The 24,735-nt window shown below is 39.3% G+C and overlaps 1 protein-coding gene across 1 annotated transcript in view; it reads left to right on the top strand.

The window, feature by feature from the left end:
• Positions 1-24,735, top strand: part of LOC122738426 (thrombospondin type-1 domain-containing protein 4-like) — a 406,762-nt gene that overhangs the window by 144,053 nt on the left and 237,974 nt on the right. Inside the window, exon 4 of the mRNA XM_043980469.1 lies at positions 5,314-5,753. Coding sequence (XP_043836404.1) covers positions 5,314-5,753 — 440 coding nt within the window. The remainder of the gene's footprint in view (positions 1-5,313; positions 5,754-24,735) is intronic.

A 24,735-nucleotide genomic window follows, 5' to 3' on the forward strand; every position in this document is an offset into this window, starting at 1 on the left:
ATTTTGTTACACATCTGGTTCCCTGGCTAACTATCGAATTCATTATAGGGTATAATGAAAAGCACGTTGGCTTGCAGACAGAGGAGACCTGAGTTCTAGTCCTGGTTCTGGTATTGGCCAGGAGAATATAAAGGAGATTAATTTCTACAAGGAAAACTGTACACATAGGAAAAAGTTCTTGGAATGGTGAATAGTGCCATGGAAGAGAAGGTGCCCTCTATTGACCACTCTATCTAGTAGTAGTAGTAATAGTAGTAGGGTTTGTTTGATTATAACACAGTATTCAAATACATGAAAGACCTATGATTTCATCAATTTGGGGAATTCCTGCTGTGGGGGCACCACCTCTGCTAACAGAGAACTGTACTCTGACTAGTAGATAAAACTTTAAGCAGTTTATTTCAAAGACTATAGAAAGAACATTGGCTCTAGAGTCAGAAAACCTGGATTCAAATCATACCCCCAAAATTTACTACCTATATTATCTTAGACAAGTCATTTGACCTTCCTGTGCTTCAGTTTCCTTATCTGTAAAATGATTGAGTTGAACTAGGTGGTGTCTAAGGTCCTCTCTAGCTTGGAATCTCTTCTATCACCTTATGAAAAGAAAAGCTGCTAGATTAATTGATAGCTATGCACCAGATCTTTATCTTTGACACAACAGACTAGGTACAATCCTGAAGACACATCTTTAGTAATAATTTCTTCAGCTTATACCATCACTTGCATCAGGATTTTTCTCATAGTCTTCAAAGTGTGTTCATTTTAAAGCATCAGGCTTAAAAGTACATTAAGCATATAACAGGTTTATTTAGAGCAATAAAAACCACAAAAGGACCCTTGTCATAGTAAACACTATGTAAATGTTGTTGTTTTACCTGCACTCCTGACAAACAATAATTCTAATCTCTCCTTCTGAGCTCCATTTCTCTCCCTAGAGGCTCACCTCATGGTGTCAACAAATTCATTATATCAATTAATAAAGTTCCTGCCCACCTGACTGCTACTGTGAGTCCTGAGTCGTATTCAGTGTCTTCCTCTGATTCTTTCCTTGTATCCTCTGGTTGCTTAGCCATGGAGTTGTGTTCTCTGGAGACACTATAGTCTCTTATAGGTCTCTATGGGTGTGGCCATCAGGAGCAACTCATTCGACCCCAGTGGTGCCCCCCATTTTAGCACCAGGATGCTGTTTGGCTCCATTATTCCCATCAGGGTTTGGCCTCACTCATGCCTTGTCTTAGTAGTAGGGCTCTTGCTTCTGTTGCTAGGTTTCCAATTTCTGTCAGATGGTGCTTCAAACTGCATACCTCCAGTGCGGTCACCAGCCTGGCAGTTCTGGGGTGTGTGTGTGTGTGTGTGTGTGTGTGTGTGTGTTCGTGCTAATGGGCTTTCTGTTGTCACTATACAGCACATGCCCTTCTCTCTAATTTAAAGATTTACCAACAGGTGGCATAAATGAAATAATATGATAGAACTGAAACCAAGGTAGAGAAAAACTATTCTAGTCAGTATATTTTTCTGTGTGCAAGAATCTCTAAGCCCTAGAAAGCAGTCTATATTATATGTTTTATTTTTCCTATTTTAGTTAAATTACCATGGAAAATATTTAAAATAAGGGCTTTGGGGAGTGTTAAATTTTATTACAATTTTTTCCTTCTACTTTTTAATCTGTAGCAGTCCTATAGCATGAGAAGAATGTTGTACTTCATGTCTAAAAATGTTACTGTTGTCATTTAGTTGATTAATCATATATGGCTCTTCATGACCCAATTTGGGATTTTCTTGGCAAAGATACTAGAGTAGTTTGCCATTTTTATAGATGAGGAAACTGAGACAAACAGGGTTAAATGACTTGCCTAGGGTCACAAAGCTAGCAAGTATCTGAAGCTGCATTTGAACTCGGGTACTCCTGATTTCACATCCGGGACTCTATCTACTGTACCACCTATGCACTCTCAAAAATGACCTACTGACCTACTAACAGGAGGGCATATACATTTTGTTTTTACATTAGTACCATTGATTTTATTTAGTTTGACTGTCCTATACAGTTTTGACTTGTCTGAAGGTGACCAAAGAGCACATTGGAAATATGGTTGACCTGGGTGAGGGGACATAGTCTATAGCTGTGGAATGATATAAATAATACATTATGTTGATATAATGCTTTACAGTTTAAAAAAATCTTTTCCCATACTTTTTTCCCAACTAATCCTTATGACAACTATGTTCAGTAGTCCATTCAGATATTATGTCCTTTGACAGGTGAGGAAACAGATTCATAGAGGTTATATGACTTCCTCAGGGCTAATATTTGTTTCTGATTCCTGAACCAAAGTTATTTCTACTAAGCTAATTAGCTCATATAAGGATTTAATCAATCAATAAGCATTTCATTAAGCTCTTATCATGAGCCAGGCACTGCTATATCCTATAGATACATCAAAAGGCAAAGTGTCCCTGCCTTTGAGGAGCTCACATTATAATGCAACACCATAAAAATAATTATGTATATAGGAGATCTATACAGTGTAAATAAAAGTTTATCATGGGAGTTTCCATGAATTTGACAATTCTTTAATCCACTGAAGTAATTCAACCACAGACACAAAGAGGGAACATCAGGAAGGTGGAAAAGAAATAAAAAATTAGATTATTTTTTTAAATGACTACTGAGGCAAATTTTTTCTTTATTTCTTTAGGATGAGAAAATTTAGTTCAAGAAGTGGAAAAGTGGATAGAATTTTGGTTTCTGAGTCAGGAAGACCTGAATTAGCTCCCTGACCCAAGGGCAAATGATTTAACTTCTCAGCCTCAGTTTCCTTTTCTGCAAAATGAGGATAATTATAGCACTTCCATTACATGGTTATTTTGAGGCTCAAATGGAGTAATGCATCTAAAATATTTTGCAAATCTTAAAGTATTATGTAAATGCTGCTGCTGCTACTACTCACTACTTATTACTACTACTACTACTACTACTACTACTACTACTACTACTACTACTACTACTACTATTACTACTACTACATGGGGCATATCCGCCTATGGTTGACATACACCATCCAGTAGTAGGGTTTGCTTGATTATATCTGTAAGCTCTTAGCACATAGTATTCAAATACATCAAAGATATGTGATTTCATCAATTTTGGGAATTCCTGATGTGGAACTACCACCTCTCCTAACAGAGAAGTAGACTTATTAGGACATAACATTTTGAGTAGTTTATTTCCAATACTATGGAAAGAACATTGACTCTTCATGGCACCACTATATCTCAATAACTTTTTCCCATGTATGCCATTTTACTTTTAGAAAGTAAGTTACTTTAGGGCACAGACTACCTTTGTTTTTGTGTTTGTATACCTAGTACTTAGCACAGTGCTTGGGCATAATGTATGCTCAACAAATGCTTTTTCACTCATTCATTGATTCATTCATTTTTGGGGGGGTGGGGTGGGGCAATGAGGGTTAAGTGACTTGCCCAGGGTCACACAGCTAGTAAGTGTCAAGTGTCTGAGGCTGAATTTGAACTCAGGGCCTCCTGAATCCAGGGCTGGTGCTTTATCCACTGTGCTACCCAGCTGCCCCTGATTCATTCATTTTTAAAATAGTTGGCTAGGAAGAGTATGAGAGAGAGATTAGACTTGTTCTTCTTGACCCCAGAGAATAGAGTTAGGAGCAGTGGATGATAGTTGTAAAGAAGTTTGATGTAAAAAAAGCTTCCCTATTGGTTGGATCTACCCCCAAGGTGGAAGGGGCAGGTTCCCCAATCACTGAGGCTCTTCCAACATAGGCTCAATGACTATGTATCACTTGCCTTGTAGAAATGATTCTTTTTCTTTTTTGGGGTAGGGTTGGACTAGATGGCATCTGAGGTCCCTTCCAACACTAAGATTATGTGGCTAATTTTATGACTTGCTTCCTGAAAGTCCCAAGAGTGTTACTAGGCTTTCTGAGCCAACCTGCCTCTTAGTCACTTTCTTCGTCTTCATTTACTTAACATGTTATACAAATCTTGCATACTGGCCATGATTCCACCACTGGAATATAATCCAAAGGAGGTGGCCTTTTAAAACCCAGCCATGTGGCTTTGGGTGGAGACTTGGTGTCTCTTAGAGAAAATCTTGGGCTGGGTTCCAGGAGACCTCAGTTCAAGGTTTGACTCCATCCCTCATTTGTTTTGTGATCTTGAGTTGTCATTCCTTCTCAGCTTTATTTGTTATTATTATTATTTTGATGTGCAAAGGAGGGATTATAATCCCCATGCTCTTTTATGCAGGGAGGGCAAATCCAATTAAACCCTTCAACTCAAAGACAACCAAACAGTGACTAGGAACAGGCTTTCAACTCCTGAGTAAAAATAATGCTCTGTAAATTCACAAAAGTGGGTTAATTAAGTGAGTCTTTTAAAACTCTGGTTGTTAACCAAAAAAAGTAAAATTTGATCCTTGGTTCTATGCAAAATTTGAACCTAACTCCAGAGATATATTCATAACAACTCCCCTTTATTTAGGTAACAATAATGGTAATAACTAGTATTTATATAACATTTTAAGGTTTGCACTCTGCCTTATATACCATATTATCTGATCCCCCACAACAACCTTGTGGGGTAGGTGATTTATTACAGATGAAAAAACTGATGCCACAAAAGTTTAAGTGACTTGCCCAGGGTCACACCTCAGGAACTTGTGTCTAATTTATAATTTGAATTCAGGTCTTTCTGACCCTAAGGTTTGCAAAGTACTTCTTGCACAACAACCCTATGAGGAAGGTAATGGAAATGTTAGGGTCTGTTTTTATAGAGAAGAAAATTGTGGTTGGGGAGGAGAAATCGACTTAGCAATAGATATATAGCTAGAATTTAAATATTTTGACTCCAAATACAGTCAACTCATTACACTGTTACTTCAAACATGAATATATACAGATGAACCAGTATACACAATATAATTCTGGCTCTCTGTTTCCCATGACTTTGAAATATAGAATTTTGATACCCTTACCCCACCCTTCACAAAGTTGAGATGTCTAAAAATGTGATACACTGCAGATATTTTCAGCCTTTTGTATTATATTGATCAGCTTCACTGATGTTTTTTCTCTTCTTTTTCTTCTTTAAAATACTATTGTTATATGGGGTGGCTATCTAAGAAGGGAAGGGAAAGGAACACAGGGAAAAATTTTGACAATGTGAAATTTTAAAAAATAATAAAAATATAGGATTTTTAAGAAAACAAAAAGACATTAGGTTTCTCTTCTAAGGACTGGCTATACTTATCCTAACTTATCAATCTTTCTTTTTTAGGTTCCTCAGAGGATAGAAGAGTCCACAAATGCTTCAGAAGATAGTAGTGAGGGCATCCCAGGAGTGTGGGGTGCTTGGGGTCCTTGGTCAGCATGTTCAAGGACATGCAGTGGGGGTGTCATGGAGCAGACACGACCTTGTCTTCCTAGCACTTACCGCATGAGAGGTTACCCTAGGCCTGGGGCTCCATTCCCAGCTTCAGAAAGGGCTCTCTCCTACCACTGGGCACACCTCCGTGAAGATGCAGGAAGTCCATACTCCACCCATGTCATCTCTGCCATCCGCAACTCTGTGCCCCTCCATCGAAACCAGGATCATAGAGCAGGACTGCAGTCCACGGCCACTTTTGGGGACCGAAACGATAGCCATCTAAACCAAGGGATCTTGAGGGGCAGCCGCCATTCTCATTCTCGAGGGAGAGAACCAAAATCAGAAAGAAGGTAATGTACCTGCATGTCCCGTCCCCCAAACTCATCTTCTCTTGCTAAAATATTAATAATTATGCTCTTTGGTCATATTCAGACAAGTATACGTGTATAGGACAGTCTTCTTAAATATATCCAATGATACTCTTGGAAAATATCTTGATAATAAAATAATTAATACCTTGACAATATAATACCAACAACTAATATTCAATAATAACTAATGTGTCTTTGTGTGATGGCATTTTTTTCTTGTTCCAGACCTGTGTTTTCATTGCTGTAGGGAGATCTTGAGAAAATTTCCTCTACCACTGTGAAATATCTTGCAATTTCTAGTTTGAGAGTTGCCTAAGGCACTCAGAGGTGAAGGGACTTGTCCAGGGTCACACAACTATTATGTTTCAGAAGCAGGACTTCAACCCTTCTTCCTGACTCCAAGGCCTGTTGACTAGCCACTATCTCATGTCTCCTCTTAATCATCCAACATTCAACAAGCATCTATAAGGACTGACTATGAGCCGGGCATTGTGCTTAGTGTTGGGGATGCCAAAGAAACAAACGAAATTGTGTATTCCTTCGAGAAATATAGGGAGGATGACCTGGTACCTGGGTAATCAGGATAGGTCTCCTATAGAAGTTGGCGCTTTAGCTGAGCTTTGAAAGAAACCATAGATCTTAGACACAAAGGAAAGGAAGGAGTGTATTCTAGGAATGAGGGAAGAAGGAAGTGGGGTACAGCCTATGCAAAGGCATAGGAATGGGAGATAGAACTCAGTATATGAGGGATAACAAGTAGGCCAATTTGACAGGACCTAGGAGTGTTGCAATTAAAATGAAGGTAAACTGAGGCATTAAGTTTTGAGAAAATTCGATTTGTTGGTAATTGTTAGCCTCTCAGAACTTTGTGCCTCAGTTTGCCTTCATTTCAATCATGGCAGGACTAACGTATAATAGAAAAGTAGACTGGTACCAGATAATAAAGTGCTTTCAATTTCAAACATAGGTCCTTATATTTGATCCTAGAAATAATAGGGAGCTGAGGGAACCTCAGAAGCAGAGGATTGACATGATCACATTGATGTTTTAGGAATACTGCTGTGGCAGCTGTGTAAGAAAGTCTAGAAAAGGGGAAACCAAGTAGGAGGCTATTGTACTGGTCTAGGGGAGAGGTGATAAGGGCCAGAAATAGTGTGGGGACCTTATAAGTGAGAGGAGACAGATAGAAGAGATATTTTGGAGGTAAAATTGGGAAACATGTCTATAGCCTTTGACACTGTGGATCACCTCCACCTTGCTATTCTCTTTTGCCTAGGTTTTGGGGACACTACTGCGCCCTCATTCTCTCCCTCCCCATCTAACCATTCCACAGTTTCCTTTGCTGGATCTTTCTCTGGTCATCCTCACTAACCATGGGTGTCCCACCAGACTGTGTCCTTGGTCCTCTTTTCTTCTTCATCCATACAGTTTTACTTGGTGATCTCATTATTCCTATGGATTCAATTAGCATCTCGACATTAAATGATTCTGAAATCTTTTTATCTGCCTCCAATCTAACTGCTGACCTTGTATCTCCAACTACCTATTGAGCATCTGCAGCTGGTTATACAGTTGGCTAGGCATCTAGTGGCATGGTAGAAAAAGTACTAGGCCTAAAGTCAGGAAGATCTGGGTTCAAATCTAATCCCAGACATTTACGAGCTATATGACCCTGGGCAAATCACTTAAGCTCTCAGTTTACCTCAGTTTATTTACCTGTGAAATGGGGTTAATAATAACACCTACTTCTCAAGGTTGTTGTGAGGATCAAATAAGATAACAATTTTAAAGTGCTTAGCATAGTTCCTGGAACATAGTATGTATTATGAAATATTAGCTATTATTATTATTGCCCCTGTCCCCAAACTTTCCCATCTTCCTATCTTATCTCTCTCTCTCTTTTTTTTTTTTTTTAGTGAGGCAATTGGGGTTAAGTGACTTGCCCAGGGTCACACAGCTAGTAAGTGTTAAGTGTCTGAGGCCAGATTTGAACTCAGGTCCTCCTGAATCTAGGGCCAGTGCTCTATCCACTGCGCCACCTAGCTGCCCCCTATCTTCTCTATTATAATTGAGGGTACCCCTGTATTCTCAAGTCTCTTGGGCTCACAATTTAGGTGTTATCCTTGACTCCTCACTCTCTCTCACCCCCCATATCCAATTCCTTGTCCAGACCCATTGATTTTACCTTTGTATCATGTTTTACATATGTCCCCTTCTTTCCTTTGATACCACCCTGGTATAAGCCCTCATCACTTCATGCCTGCACTATTGCAGTAACCTATTGATTGTTTTCCCTACCACAAGGCCATTTTCCACTTAGCCATCAAAGAGATCACCTTAAAGTGAAGGGCTGATCAGGCTCCCTTCCCCCCATCCAGCCCAGTGGTCCCCTGTCATCTCCAGGATCAAATAGAAGATCCTCTGTTTGGTGTTCAAAGCCCTTTATAAAGGGTCTCCCCTCTCGATTCCTCCCACCCCCAGCTTTTCCAGTCTTCTTACCCTTCTTCATGTATTCTGCACTCCAGTGACACGGGCCTCCTTTCTATTTCCTGAGTGAGACACTCCATCGGCCAACCCTGGCCATTTTCACTGACCATCTTCTGTCCCTGTTCTGTTCTGCTCCTCCTTATTTCTGACTCCTGGCTTTCCTGGCTTGCTTCAAGTCCCAGCTAAAATGCCACCTTCTGCAAGAAGCCTTTCTTGAGCCTCCTTAATTTTAGTGCCTCCCTTGTATTGAGTGTTTCCAATTTGTCCTGTATGTAAACTTATTTCTACATAGTTGTTTGTTTGTTATTTTCCCATTAGACTGTGAACTTCTTGAGGGCAGGGACCATCTCTTGCCTTTCTTTCTATCCCCAGCACTTAGCTCAGTGTCTGGCACATAGCAGCCCCTTAATAAATGTTTATTGACTCACTTGGGTGAGAGAGGATGAATAATTGAGAATGATCCTGAGATTGTGTGCCTGAGTGACTAGAAGCATGCGGTTATGCCCTTTACATAAATATGAACATTCAGAAGAGGGGTGAGTTTTGGGGAAAAGATAATGAGTTCTGTTTTGGACAGGTTGAGTTTAATATGCCTTTGGGTATCCACTTGGAAATATCTATTAGGCACTTGGTGATGTGAGATTAGATCTCAGGAGAGAGTAGGGATGAATATATAGATCTGGGAGTCATCTGTATAGAGCTAATTGAATCCATGGGAACTGATGAGCTCACTAAGAAAGAGAGTGTAGAGAGAGATTACACATGATTAGTGGTTATTACTGTATCTCCTCAGTGAAGAGTGTGCCAAATTCTTATTATTCCCAAATGGCTTGAGCAGACTTCAGGGATATCTTGGATCCTTTACTTGTTCTATTGGCTATGAGCCTTGGTACAGAGCATTTTGAACACCAAGATGGGGGTAATGGAGGTTGATCTGTTGCTTGGATTTGTAAGCTGTGCCTTAATACTTCTCTTTTCATCTTTTGATTTATTCTCATGGCCATTGAAAATATTACCGCCAACCCCACCCCAGTCTTCTGTTCTAAATAATCTTCAAAGTCAGACAAATTCTTCTTTTGTTAGGGCTTGAGAAAAAAGTTTTTAGGAGCAGGAGGTCTATTCTTTTCCTGCCCACTTAAATTCCAAGAATAGGTTATACTTTGGTTTACTAGGTGAATGTCTGGTGTTAGCCATCCCTCCCCACAAGTGTATGTTAAACATCTCTTGTGTCCATGGCACTGTGGTATAGTGGGTAGAGAGCTGGCTTTGGAGGGAAGTCCTGCCACTAAAACATATTGCCAGTGTGACTTTGGGCAAGTCACTTAACATTACAGTGCTTCAGGCCACTTTCAAGACTACAAATTATAGAGCAATATACATTGGTAGAGGGAGTTCCTCACCAAAAGCACCCTACTCCAATAGGTCTGATAAAAAAAAAAATTGCCCAAGGCATTATATCAGGCTGTGGAAGTAGAAAGCCAAGTACAAACCAGTCACTACCACCAAAGTACTTTTTGGCTTGGGGGCACACCATACAGAGTATTCTTTTTCTTTTTTTTTTTTTTCTTTTTTTTTAGTGTGGCAATTGGGGTTAAGTGACTTGCCCAGGGTCACACAGCTAGTAAGTGTTAAGTGTCTGAGGCCGGATTTGAACTCAGGTACTCCTGACTCCAGGGCCGATGCTCTATCCACTGTGCCACCTAGCTGCCCCAGAGTATTCTTTTTCAAGTAAGGGTTGGACTAGGTAAAACAACATAGGCCCATCTAAGTCTCCAAATCTGTGATTATGTGATTCAGTGAAGAGTTCTGTTGCAGTTTGCTTCTGATAATTATCATTAGCACTAGGAAATTTTTATGTATTAGAGCTATAGGTTAGATCTTTATTCTAGAGTGAAGTTGGGGAATTAGCAAGTATTTATGAGCGCCTAGTAATAATTTAAGGATAGCTAGGTGGTGTAGTGGATAGAGCATCAGGCCTGGAGTCAGGAGGACCTGAATTGTATTAGAGAGGGGATTATACATGAATCTATCCAGTCTATATAGTCAGCTCATAAAGTGATCTTCCTGAAAAAAAAGTGATCTTTCTTCGCTATTCAATAAACTCCCATAACTCCCCTACCTTGGTCCCCATTACTTCTAGGATCAAATAGAAAATCCTTTGTTTTACTTTTAAAGCATTTTATAACCTGGAGCCTTTCTGATTATTTTTTGGGGGGAGGGTGAGACAATTGGGATTAAGTGACTTGCCTAGGATCACACAGCTAGTAAGTGTTAAGTGTCTGAGGCCGGATTTGAACTCAGGTCCTCCTGACTCCAGGACTGGTGCTCTATCCACTGCACCACCTAGCTGCCCCTTGATTTTGTTTTACTTGACTCCCCTCTACATACTCTGTAACTGAGTGATATAGGCCTTCTTGTTATTCCTTGTGCAAGACCCTCCATCTCCCAATTCTATGCTTTTTCACTGGTGTCCTCCAGACCTAGAATGTTCTCTCTCCTTTTTTCTGTCTTCCACTTTCCCTGGTTTCTTTCAGGTCTCAGCAAAAATCCTTTCTTCTGTAAGAAGCCTTTCTTGGTCGCCTTTAATGGTAGTATCTTTGCTCTGAGGTTAAATTTAATTTATCTCATATATATATATATATATATATATATATATATATATATATATATACACACACACACACACACATATACACATACACACACATGTATACATATATGTATATCTTATATATATCCATCTTTTATATGTGTGTATGTATGTATATATGTATGTATATGTGTCTGTACACACATATACACACACACGTGTATATCTTGTATATATCTATCTTTTATATGTGTTTATGTATGTATATATGTATGTGTGTCTGTATACACACATATATACATATAAACACACATATGTGTATATCTTGTATATATCTATCTTTTATATGTATGTGTATATATGCATGTATGTATGTGTGTGTCTGTATACATACACAGACACACATAATTTGTACATACTTGTTTTCATGTTGTACCTCCCTGCTCCCCCCACCCCCATTAGAATGTGAGCTCCTTAAGTGTAGAGACTGTTTTTCCTCTTTTTTTGGTATCCCTAGCACTTAGCACAGTGCCTTGTATATATTAGTCATTCAATAAGTGCTTGCTGACTAAATAAATGGTATATAACTTAGTGGTCCCAAAGACTGGTATGAAACAATACCAGGGGTGAGGATGAGCATCAGAATAAAATCATCATATACAAAAGAACTGAATAGGGAAGAGACTGTGGATCTCATCCTGTTCCCTATAGACTTTCCTTTTTTTTCAATCTTCTCTTTATTTTCTTACCAGTGGGGATTTTTTTTCTTGATCTAATAATGGGAGGTGCAGTTATTATTTACTATGAAATTACAGGGTTTTAATCATCCTCTTCTATTTTGACAGCACCAGCTGAAACAATCTAAATATTAGCGTGGGAGCTTGTACTGGAGCTAGTTTCCTTGGTTTTCTAGGTTGATGAAGATAGCATTTGCTTATATTTATCATTGACTAGTAACATGCAGAGCAAATGTGCCCCTAAAGAGAATATCAGCATGCTTTTGGGATTGTTGCCTATTTTACTCCCAAGTTTAATTTAGAAGCTTGGGGTGAAGGTTGTTAGATGATCTAACTAACATGCCTTATGCTTAGGAGAATTTTATTTTAATTTTAGGGAACTGTTGATATATATATAATAAAACACATTCATAAAACCCATATTTCTCAGGTGCCTATTAAGAGTTAGGTGCTGGGGCAGCTAGGTGGTGCAGTGGATAGAGCACCGGCCCTAGATTCAGGAGTACCTGAGTTCAAATCCGCCCTCAGACACTTAACACTTACTAGTTGTGTGACCCTAGGCAAGTCACTTAACCCCAATTGCCTTACCAAAAAAAAAAAAATGAGTTAGGTGCTAATACAAAGATAATAAGATATAGTCCATGTTTTCAAGAAGATTAAAAGAGATAAGGGGAGATTATATGTACACAAATAAGTAAAATACAAGATAGTATGAGACATGTGCCTTAAGAGAAGTATAAAGTGCTTGTTCAGAATTTGGAGGAGAGAATGGTCAGCTTTAGCTAGGTGATCAGGTGTGGAGGAGATAGAATTTGAGCTAGGCTATGAAGGATGGGTAAGATTTTTTGTTTGTTTCTTGGCTTTTTTGTGGGGCAGTGAGGGTTAAGTGACTTGCCCAGGATCACACACCTAGTGAGTGTCTGAGGTCGAATATGAACTCAGGTCCTCTTGAATCCAGTGTCGGTGCTTTATCCACTACGCCACCTAGCTGTCCAGGATGGGTAGGATTTTGACAGAATGAGGTATTGGTGGATCATAAGGCTGAAAAGTTTGGTTAATAAAATTATTATCCCCTTGTTGTGGATTTGTTGTGATTAATTCCTTCAAACTGGGAAACCTGTTGGATGTCTAACGCCATGCTAGGCACTGTGCATATCACAAAAAGAATGCAAGGCAGAATCCTTACTCACAAGGAGCTGTCAGTTCTCTGTTGAAAAGTGAAAAGGACACAAAGCAAAGTAGCCAGAAAGATATGTCAGAGTACTAATCTATGTTATAGATGAATACAATAGGAAGGAAGGAAGGAAGGAAGGAAGGAAGGAAGGAAGGAAGGAAGGAAGGAAGGAAGGAAGGAAGGAAGGAAGGAAGGAAGGAAGGAATTTTTAAAAAGTATCTCCTATGTGTAAGTACTTTGAAAACGTTCTTATTTGATCCTCAAAACAATCCTGGGAGGTAGATGTTATTATTATCCTTATTTTAGAGTTAAGGAAAATGAGGCAGACAGAGTGTAAATGGTGCAGGGTCCACTGTTAGTAAGTATTTAAGGTGAGATTAGAACACAGGTCTTCCTAATTCCAGACTCAGTGCTCCATCCACTACATCACCTTGGTGCCTTAATAGTTTCAGCACAGTTGAAAAATCGAGACAACACATCATGTATGTTGGAGAGGTCAGGAAAAGTTTCCTAAAAGAAGACAAATGAGTCAGAGACTGATGAATGAGTAGAATTTAAATAGGTGAAACAGAAATGGAATGAGCATTCAAGGCATGAAGAACAGTTAGGAGGATACTTGAGGAAGCTTAGTGACATCAAGGATAGGGTGGTGGTTGAACTTTGAGCCAGGAAGGCATGGGTTCAGATCATGTCTTGGACACTTACTAGCTGTGTGACCCTGACTTGACCCCTTAGCCTCAGTTTCCTCATTTCTAAAATGGAGAAAATAACAGCATCTACCTCTTAGGGCTGCAATGAGGCTCAAATAAGATAATGTAGTTAAAGTACATTAGAAATTTTTTTTTTTGGTGAGGCAATTGGGGTTAAGTGACTTGCCTAGGGTCACACAGCTAGTAAGTGTTAAGTGTCTGAGGCCGGATTTGAACTCAGGTCCTCCTGACTCCAGGGCTGGTGCTCTATCCACTGCGCCACCCAGCTGCCCCCATTAGAAATTTTAAAGTGCTATATAATTGCTGGCTGTCATCATCAGCACCATTGTCATGATCATCATTGTCATCGTCATCATCATCTTTTCTTGACATAATCCAGAAATGAGGTCAGCAGAAAGGGCTGGGAATGGAGACCTACTGGGGTGTGGCAAGCAATTTGGGAAGGTGTCAGTTGTGTGTAATATGGAGAAATCTAGACAAGTTTATAAAGTGACTTGAAAAGTGACTTCCATTTATACTAACCATGTGGAATGTTATATTCACAATGTGCTTATAATTCTGCTTTTGAGAACACACCCAATACCAAGAGCTCTTTGGCTTTTTAAAAGCAACATTTGCAGTGGCACCGTGGAAAGACCAGAATTCTATGCTCTAATTCCAGGACCCTTTAGATTCATATTCCAAAGTTACCTTCCTGAAGCTAACAGAAACCAAGCAACTAAATATGTGTTAATTAAGCAGTAAGTCATAAACAACATATGACATCCAATATTAAAATTTTATTTAATTATTTTAGCAGGCACCTTCCAACTATCCCACTGTTTAAACTAATAGCTATTTTTTGAATACCTATTTTATCTCTAGTATTGAGCTAGACTTAATTCATAATATCTAGCACTTAGGCTCTGCCCCTGGGAAAATGACAGTCTCATTGAAGGAACAAGGCCCAGAAACTGTAACCATAAGCTAATAGGACTGATTACACCAGAACTACTACCTTTGAATGAGGCAGCATGCTAGAGTGGAAGATGCTGGGGTCAAAGAACATTGGCTTTGTGTGCTAGGCCTGACATTTACCCTGTATGACCTTGGGTACATCACTTAGCCTGCTTAGGCTTCACTTTCCTTATTTGTCAAATAAAGGCATTAGAAGTGGTGACCTCCACAGCCCCTTCCAGATTGACCCTGTGATGCCATGAGTATTGTCTTCTTCAAAGCAGTCATTGTCTGGTCAGGCTTACCCTTCCATTCTGGTGGCATTTCTCAAAACATTTTTGAAGATCTTCTTTCTTTGGCATCTGTGGCACATTGTTTTGAACATACACAAACACAAAAGAATGCCGCAAGTCCTTGTGTTTTGAGGGTGGAGTTGATTTTATTTTTGGAAATAGTCAAATGTCATCTGGAGTCAAGTTGAAGCTCAGTCTGGAGAATAAAAAAACAAATAGTTATATTTAGAGGTAGAAAGAAGTTAGAGGAGCTTGGGCCTCATGACTTTGATCTCGATAAAGTAGGTTGTTAGCTGAGAGTGAAGAAGAGATGTTGTCTATTTCATTATCTATGAATAGTTTTAATACATGTACATACATTTTAAAATTATTTTTATTGACATTTATTAAGCACCTCTTATGTGTCAGGTTCTGTTCTAGGTGTTAGGGATACAAAAAGAGGCAAAAGACACACCCTGCCCTCAAGGAGCTTACAATCTAATGGGAGATATCTTTTGCTTTTACATTTACCTATAGTTCCCCCTATATTTTTCCCTCTCCAGCCTCCCAGAGGTCTTATAGTATAACATAAGTCATTATGTTATAATATGATATATATGATTATATTATCTCTTATAACAAAGATTTTTTTAAAGAAAGAAAAAATCATGAAAACCCAATAAACACATTGAAAAAATATGACATAATATTAAATATTCCATGCCTGTGGACCCCAACCTCTGCAAAGAAGCAGGGAAAGGTAACCCAAACTTGTTCTCTGTGATTTAGTGATTTTCAGTTTTGATGTTTTGTGACTGTTGGTTTTTCCATTTACTTTGTTGTAGTCATTCCAAAGTTATTTTCTGTATAAAAATAATAATTGAGCTAGATTCCATATGTTATCTCAGCACTCATTTACCCATATTTAGGGTAAGTCTTTGAACCTATATTACCTAAAGAGGCCTCATTGGCCATTTGCTAACAACTACCAAATTATAGCCATGTTGCTTAGGAAGAACTGATTGACCTCTAAGTCAAACCAAGTCAATATACACTTAAACACTTATGTGCCACAAAAAAATGACCTATCTCATTTAAGCAATTAGCCAACCAGAATGTATTAAGTTCCTATGATATTCCATGTATGGAACATGGAACAGTGACAGAATTGGAGTTATATATGATATAGCGTTTTTTGTTGTTGTTGTTGTTGTTGTTTTGTTTTGGTGGGGCAATTAGGGTTAAGTGACTTGCCCAGGGTCACACAGTAAGTGTGAAGTGTCTGAGGCTGGATTTGAATTTACGTCCTCCTGAATCTGGATTCTGGTACTTTATCCACTGTGCCACCTAGCTGTCCCTGATATAGCCCTTTTAAGTGCAAGATCATAGAGTGTGCCATCTTCCTCAAAATCAATGTGCATCTCTTCTATCCCATTAATATCACCAGGTCTTTGGTAGAGACTAAATTAGTACAAGGATTTGTATTGACCATTTTATAATTGTCAAATATTTTCATCCATTCATTGTTGCCTTAAATGATCTGGAATCCAAGGTCTCTGTCTTGCATCACACCAGACAAAAGAGTTGATGAATTCCAGAGAGTGATAGACAGGCTTCTCCCTGCCTTCTCTGAAATTCAAAATACTTAGAGTAATTTGAAAATGGTACTGAGTTCGGTTCATCCTTTCTTCCTCCTTCCGAGTATAGGAGAATAGAATCTGAATGTTCCACAACAGGGAACTGTCCAGGGCACAGGTCTACCCAAGTGGGAGAGTGTATGTTGATCCACAGGTCCTGATTCCCTACTTCTGCTTTGGTAGATAATACCATTTCTAAGGCTAATGAGGAAATAAAAAAACAGAACACAACTTTCTCTTTGCTTACCTCCATCCCCATCCCAGCAACTCTTTTTTAAAAATTATTATTATTTTTATTTTATTTTTGAGGCAATTGGGGTTAAGTGACTTGCCCAGGGTCACACAGCTAGTCAAGTGTTAAGTGTCTGAGGCTGGATTTGAACTCAGATCCTCCTGAATCCAGGGCCAGTGCTCTAGCCACTGCGCCACCTAGCTGCCCCCCATCCCAGCAACTCTTAACCATTTTATTCTTTAGGAAATATGGTACTAATAAGGGGCACTGACTATTAAGCAAGATAATTCATGTAATGAGTTTCCTTTCTCTTCTCCCCCTCAGCTACGTGGGAAGACACAAGGTGAGCAATATTACTTGGTAATATTATCTTGTTGTTGCCACCATGTAACAAGGGGAGCAGAGCAGATGGCCAGGAGACACAGGTTCCCATTCAAATTTTCAAACGTGATTTTGGAGCCTTACTATTTTTATTCATTCCGCTTCCAGAAGAAGTAAAAAAATGAATTCCAAAGCTTTCATCATCATCCTGGGCATTGGTTTGTTGTACATGTATTCGTGTGTGTGTGTATGTGTGTGTATATGTATGTGTGTGTGTTTGCATATTTTCCCAGAGCTTCTGTCTTCTGTAGTCAGGTTGAAGATTTCTTAAAATCAACTATCACAAATCATATTTTCATTCGTTTCAGTCTGTCTCTGCATTTCTGTCTTTATTTGTCCAATTTCTCATTGTTTAGCTGTCTGTTTATTCACTTATTCATTTATCTCTCTATTTGTTTATTTTTACTAAAAGTTTTTCTCATTTCTTTGCTTGTGGAAAGAGCTCCCTATTTAGAATTGATAGATCTGATTCCCAGTCACTGCTTTGGACTCTTTTGTAGCAAACCTTAGTGATGGCACAAGGGATAAATCCTGGGCTATAGCCATGTGACCCTGGGCAAATCACTTAAACCCTCTGAGCTGTAGTTTGTTTAAGTTCCTTGGATGATTCAGACAAAAATATGAATATGAGTATCTCAGAAAGTATGAAGTGCCATGTGAATGAAAGGTATCTTATTATTATTATTACTATTTTTACTACTACTATTATTATTTTACTATTACTATTATTATTATTACTATTTTAAGTAGTGTTGCTTATTTTTAAATGATATTTGGGTTTCAGAGCCTGTTTTCCTGCTGTGTCCTCCTGGCAAAGGTTTTAATTTAGAGAGTCATTGGTTTTGAAACATCTGAAATGGCACCTACTATATGCGTTGGACAAATCATTCCATTGCATCCCTCCCTGGGAAAACAGCTTTGGATGCATGTGGGGGTCATTTGTTTTTTCAACTCCTCCTTTCCTGCCCATTTTCCTGCTGGCTTTTTACATTTCATCATTAATAATTCTGAAGCAATCTGTTTTTTCTTTCCCTGAGGCCTCCCGAGTAGAGAAGGCTTGTTTATGTCTCTGAAAGTGGAAACTTGCCATTAATTAAATGCCACAAAAACTACACACGTATTTCCTGATTCCCCATTGACCCTTGGGGAGTCAGGTTACGGAATGGCAATGGCCACATGTCATGGATCCTGGTGCACTGGTGCTATTGGTTGCTCTCCTTGGAAACCCTCAAACAAATCCCCTGGATGAACCATTTCATAGAATAACAGCTAGTTCTGTAGTGTAGCACACAGGGCAGGCAGTTTCTGTTTGCAAATACATGTCCTTAGTTCTCTCTTCTCTCTTCTCCTTTCTTTCCTCCTCTCCCTCTGTTCTCTCCCTTGTTTCTTCTCTCCTCTCTTTCCTCCCCTCTTCCCTTCTTTTTTCTTTCCTCCTTTCTTCTCTTCCCCTCTTCTATCCTCTCCTCTTTATTCTTTACTCTCCCTTCTCCTCTTTTTTCTCCTCTCCTCCCTTCTCTTCCCCTCTCCTTGTTCCTCCTCCTCTTTTTTCTTCTCTTCCCTTCCCTTTTTATTTCTTCCTCTTCTTTCTTCTCCCTTTCTTTTCTTCTCTTTCCCCTTTTTCTTTTCCTCTTTTCCCCTCTTCCCCCCTTATTTTTTCTTTCCTCCTCTCCTCTCTTCTCCCCTTCTTTTCTTCTCTCTATTCCCCCTCTATTCTCCCCTCTTTTCTCTTCCCCTCTTCCTCTCCTCCTCTTTTTGTCTCTTCTCCTTTCCCTATCCTCTTTTCTCCCTCTCTCTCCTTCCTTCCTTCCTTCCTTCCAAAAGCTTTATTTCTTCCCCTTTCTGAACCTATCAGCTCCATTTAATCCCCAATCACTTGACTTGTTATAAATGCTACTTGCTGGTAATAACCAGGTAAATGGCATTTTAATGTACTTTGGTTTCTAAAGAGGAAATCTTAGATTGCCCTTTCAGCAAGAGGGTTTCATAGCATAACCGTGTCTGCTGGTGTGTGCAGTTATGCCTGTAGGACAGAAGAATTGGAGATAGATCAAGGTTTGAGTTACTCTGATCTTAGGCAAGGATCCAAGAACCCTTGCTCATTTCTTTTTCCTTTTTTTATTTTTTGGGTGGTGTTTCATTAAGCATCAGAAGTATTTAATTAGTTATCTGAATAGCGATCCCAGTTGCCATAAGAATGTTGTACAGAATGCCCTCTAGATCATTCATAACTGCACGTCATATCTGAAAGCAGGATACAACGGACTATGGGAAAAGGTCAGAATACAGATTTTTTTTTAAATGGGGGGGGGGTGTTAATTTCACTTCTGACCTTCTTTTACGGATTCCCTTTCAAGATTAAATGGCACCAGTCAGTGAAGAAATGGGGTATAGTCTACCCTTTTTTGTCACTGGTAGAGCTGTCATGCCAACAATCAGAGGGCGAAGGTTTCCTGGTCTAAAACCAGGCCTCTGGGTCTTCACCTTCCCCTCCTACTTCTTTCTTCTCCTCTGGTACCTTTTTCACATCCTTCCTCACTGCTATCCGGTGCCTTCTGATGGTTCACATGCACAATTCAACCGTAAGGCCATGTGAGGGAATCTTTGGGGACAAGCCCTAGACAGTGCTAATTTAGAAAAGAAATAATTTCATTTTGCACAGTTTGCTTGGCCTCAGTTCAAGGCAAAAAAAGAATCCCTTCCAGGCGTTCTTTGTCACCACTTCCATTTTAGTCCAAAAGCTATTCTTGTAGGCTCTGGCTCTTGGGATTATGGTTCTGCTGGCACTAGTTGACCCTATTTTCCACTCTCTAGGTCAAGCTATTGCCCCTCCACTTTTGTTCTTTGGATGCTAAAGATATGGGCAGAATCTCATTTTTGTGTGGTTTTAGCATTGAGAAAGCTCTTTCCTCCTGTGAGGTAGGTGGTTGGGGTCTGGACCTGTGATCTCTTTTGTGTAGGTTAATCATGTTGTGGAAACCCCCTTCACTGATGCAATTGGACTATTCTTCTCAAATTTAGTTTAGATAGGTGCCCAGGGGCACTGAGAGGTTAAGTGACTTTCTTTTTGTTAATTTATTATTTTTTTATTGAACAAAAATGTGTTTTCTTCCTTTCAACTTCCATTCCCTCTTTTCTGTTGCCATTGGAGGTGGGTACAGGAAAAGAAAACCCTTGAAACATGCATATCAGGGGCAGCTAGGTGGTGCAGTGGATAGAGCACTGGCCCTGGAGTCTGGCCTCAGACACTTAACACTTATTAGCTGTGTGACCCTGGGCAAGTCACTTAACTCCAATTGCCTCACAAAAGAAAGAAAGAAAGAAAGAAAGAAAGAAAGAAAGAAAGAAAGAAAGAAAGAAAGAAAGAAAGAAAGAAAGAAAGAAAGAAAGAAAAGAAAGAAATATGTATATCAAACAAAATTAATTCCCACGTTAGCCATGTCCAAAGACTATACATCTCATTCTGTACTGTGAGCCCATCATCTTTCTGTTAGGAGGCAGGCAGCATGCTTCATTCTTGGTCCTCTGGAATCATGGTTGGTTACTTCATTGATCAGAGTTCTTAAGTTTAAATGACTTCCTCATGGTCTTTACTAGTATATATCAAAGGCAGGGATTGAAATCAGGTTTTACTGACTCCAAGGCTGCTCCTCTGTCCACCCTACCTTTCTATCTCTTGAGGTAGGTGATGAGTCTCAGTATTTCATTTCATAGGAAACAACAACAACAACAAAGAGAGAGGATGTTATTTCTTATACACTTATATGTTGGATTCAAACACAGATGTCCTGAATTTGACTCTCCTGGATAGTCCAAAGCTCTTTCCATGATATCAAGCTCTTTCCTGCTTAGTTGGCACAACAGATAAAGCAGTGGGCATGGTCTATCCACTTCATTCAAGACCTCTATTCAAATCTGAACTCAGATGCTTATTTACATACCAGTTATATGACTCTGGGCAAGTCATTTAATCTGTCTCAGTTTCTTCACCTGTAAAATTGGGTTAATAATATAGCACCTACCTTTCTGGCTTTTGTGAGGATCAAATGAGATCACATTTGCAAAGCTCTTAGAACAGTGCCTAGTAGGTGTTTTATAAATGCTTGTTTCTTTCCTTCCTTTTCCACACTTCTTTCAATTGCCACACGTTTTTAGATGTTCTATAAGGTCAAGAATAAATTGACTAAATCCCTCTTCTTGTTTTTTCCTATTCTTTATGATCAGATGATTTAGAGGCAGAAGGATCTTTAGAGGTCATTTAGTCAAACCTTTCATTTTACAGATATACCATGGTTTCCCAGAATAGAGTGAGTGCTTCATGAGCTAACTCCCAAAATTTAGATCTACACCTTGGAGAATAAATAACTCTCATTGTTTTATACTTCTTCTAGTCGAAGGGTTCTTAACATTTTTTATGTAATAGACCCCCTTGGGCAGTGAAGTCTGTAGACCCTCTTAGAACAGAATTTTAAAATGCATATAAGGGGCAGCTAGGTGACATTTACTACCTGTGTGACCCTGGGCATGTCACTTAACCCCAATTGCCTCACCAAAATGCATATAAGATACATAAGATGACCAAAGGTTAGTGAAATTAAAGATATAATTTTTTTCCTTTCCAATTTACAGAACCTCCCCCACCCCCTTCTCTAGAAAGATATCCCTCTATTTCTGAGTGGCCACTTTTGATGAAGTGAACCTTTGTCTGTTACATCCTTTCCCTTTAATTCCTCTTGAAGGAACAACTATAGCTTTGGGGTCTGAAAACAGAAAACAACTTGTACTTCTGACCTGAACTCAGAAGAAACTACACTGACTACATCTGACTTTGAAATAGGGGATTACTCAAAGAATGTCTGCTGAGTGAGCAGTTTGATTGTCTCAGTTGATTTAAAAGCTTCCTTCCTGGAGAGTCATCAACAGTGGCCTTCCCAAACAACTGTTCCTGAAGGAGGATGACAGGTCCCATCCTCCTCCTCTCCACCCCCTTTTCATGCATAATCTTATTTATAAATGAGGCCACTAACAGGATTTTTTTTTGTATAAACTTCACTTACAAGCCATAGATACTTGAAGATGTTAACCCATCTGTTGTTTTGTGAAGACCTTGCTATTATGGAAAGAGCATCAGCAAGACATCCTGCATGTTGAAATCCTGGAGAGAGCCGCATGGGGGTCTTAATTGTGGTTCTGCCCACTTTAACTCATGAAATGGTTTTTAATTTTAGCAGGATACTTCATACATCAAAGAATCACAGAATTTTAGAGTTGGAAAGAACTTCATTAACCATATTTTTCATCTTATGGCTGAAAAAAAGCAACCTAGACCATAGCATACTTGACAAGAGCCCCATCTCTGTTTGATGACCACCAAGGAGAGAGATTTCACTACCTCCCAAAGCAGCCGTTTTGGACACACACCTCCAGTTGTGATAAACTATTTGGTGACATTAGGCCTAAATTCCCCTGTATTGTTTCAGCATCATGACCGGCACACAGTAGGTACTTAAGAAATTCTTATTGGCTTGACTTGTGTCTGGTTCTGTCCTCTTTGGTTAAACAGTACAGAAAAAGTGACAGCTTCCCTTTTCAGGAGTCTTAATCTTGCAAAATTCCCCTTTCCATGAGACTGATATAGGCTCTGCAAGTTAGTCTTAGTTGCCTTGGGCATTAGGAAGTTATTGGTCCAGGCTCTGCCACAGCCCTCATGTCTCAGAGCCAGGACCCCCTGATTCCAATGCTATCTCTCTATTTACTTTGTCATTTGGCCTCTGCTAAGATAGTTTCTGGTAGAATTCAAATGACTACACATGTGTTAGAAATGATTTTGGGGAAAGCAAAAGGTCACATGAGGTTTATGATCATAAGTAGCTATTTACCAGTGCTTTATCTTAAATATTGTTTTCTCTCTTATTTCTTAGGATCATAGTTTAGGGATGGAAAGGATCATAGAGTGCATATAGTTCAAACCCATCATTTTGCAGATGGAGAAACTGAGACCCAGAGAGGTTTAGTGACTTGCCCAAGGTCAAAAAGGTGGTCACTGAACATAGGCCCTCTGACTCTACCTACAGTATCCTTTTCAGTGTATTTCTCTACTTCCTCATTAAGATGAGTAAGAAGAATTAAAAAAACAACAACCAAACAACTTGTGATAAAGAATTCCTAAATGACTCCTTGACTTAAGTGTGCTAAAAAGTTCACTTATACTATCTCCCATGTTCAGAATGGCTTTTTGTCCCTCCCTCCTTCATATGTTGAAATCTCTCTTCTCTTTCAAGGCCCAACACAAAGTCCAACTTTTCTCTTAGTTCAAAAGGATTTCTCTGCCCTCAGATTGTCCTAGGGGAGTTCATCTGGGTCACTCCTTTTCCATCACCACAGCATACCTTTTATTATGCTTACTTGAGGACATTCCCTCCATTATCAGATTATAAACTCCTTGAGGCTTGAGATGGTTTTATTATCTTTGTATGTCCAGTTCCCAACACAATGTTTTGCAAATTAAAACAATATTTCTTGTTTTATGTTTAATTTTTTTTTGAAAAACAAAACTCTCCAAGAATTTTTGAAAAAAGGGGGGGAGACATTCAATTCCCCACCACAAAGCCATCTTTTTTTTTTACATGTGTGCATTCTTTCTCTCTCTGCCCCCTCTCTTTCTCTCTTCCTCTCCCTTTCTCTCTCCCCCCTCTCCTCTCTCTCTCTCTCCTTTTATCATTCATCTTTCTTTCTCTTCTATCTTCCATCCCTTTCCTCTTTTTCATTCACTGGTTTTCACATCTATATCCTGCCATTTTGAGAAATCATTTTTGTATTTCCTCTATGGCAAGTAGCTCCTGAACTCACTTGGAAAATATCTATTATTCTTATAACAGAACCTCCTGCACATCAGGCCATAATGAGTCACTAGCTTTTGCCTACAGTGATACCAGGCAAGGCTAGGTGAGTGCAAGTTGGATTCCAGGCACTGAGTCTGGATACAAAGTAGAATCCCAGAGCCCCTTTAAAATAATGTGGACACTGTCCACAGTGAGGCTAGAAAGATTCCACAGGAACTTCGGCTTTGTCATTGACATTTAGGCACTAGTGACTCACATTCATGCCTGCCTCTCCCAGCTACCACTGACCTCTGGGCTGCCAACCTAAAGAATACTCCTTCCCTCCAGGAAGTTGCCTGGCTCCTCATAATAAACGAACAATTAGTTTTGTTTACTTAATGACTTGATTTGGGACCAAATCAGGTATCTGGTAAGCCATCAAATGGCATTTTTGAGTCCTGGATGTATGTTTGCCTATCTGGGATAAATCAGTGATACAAGCCAGTCAGGATTCATGTCATGCAGCTGGACAAGATCACACATAATGAAGTCCTGGAAGGCAGCCAACATGCTCTTTTAAAAAAATGTTATCTGTTGTATAGCACCTTGTATTTTTCAAATTCCTTTCATCTATATTCATTATGCCAAGGTTAAGTGACATCTCTAAGGTCATGGGGTAAGGCACTTGCAGACCTGGGGCTGAAACTGAGTTCTCCTGATTCATGGTCTATTGTTCTTATCGCTAAATCAGGCTGGTGGAAGATAGGCATCATGTTGTAGGGAGGCAACACGTTGTAGTAGAAAGAGCCCTGGATTTTGGATACTAGTGACTCACAAATATATGAGATAGACTTTGAGGGAAATAGGTTTAGAAACACTGACTACATTGATAATTTCAACTATAGTTATATGAGCCAGTATGGGGAAGCCCTGCCATACCTTTCATCAGAAAGCCTGGTTTTGAATTTGGTCTTGGCCACTTGCTAT

The sequence above is a fragment of the Dromiciops gliroides genome, chromosome 2 (genome assembly GCF_019393635.1).
Source record: "Dromiciops gliroides isolate mDroGli1 chromosome 2, mDroGli1.pri, whole genome shotgun sequence".
NCBI lineage: Eukaryota > Metazoa > Chordata > Mammalia > Microbiotheria > Microbiotheriidae > Dromiciops > Dromiciops gliroides.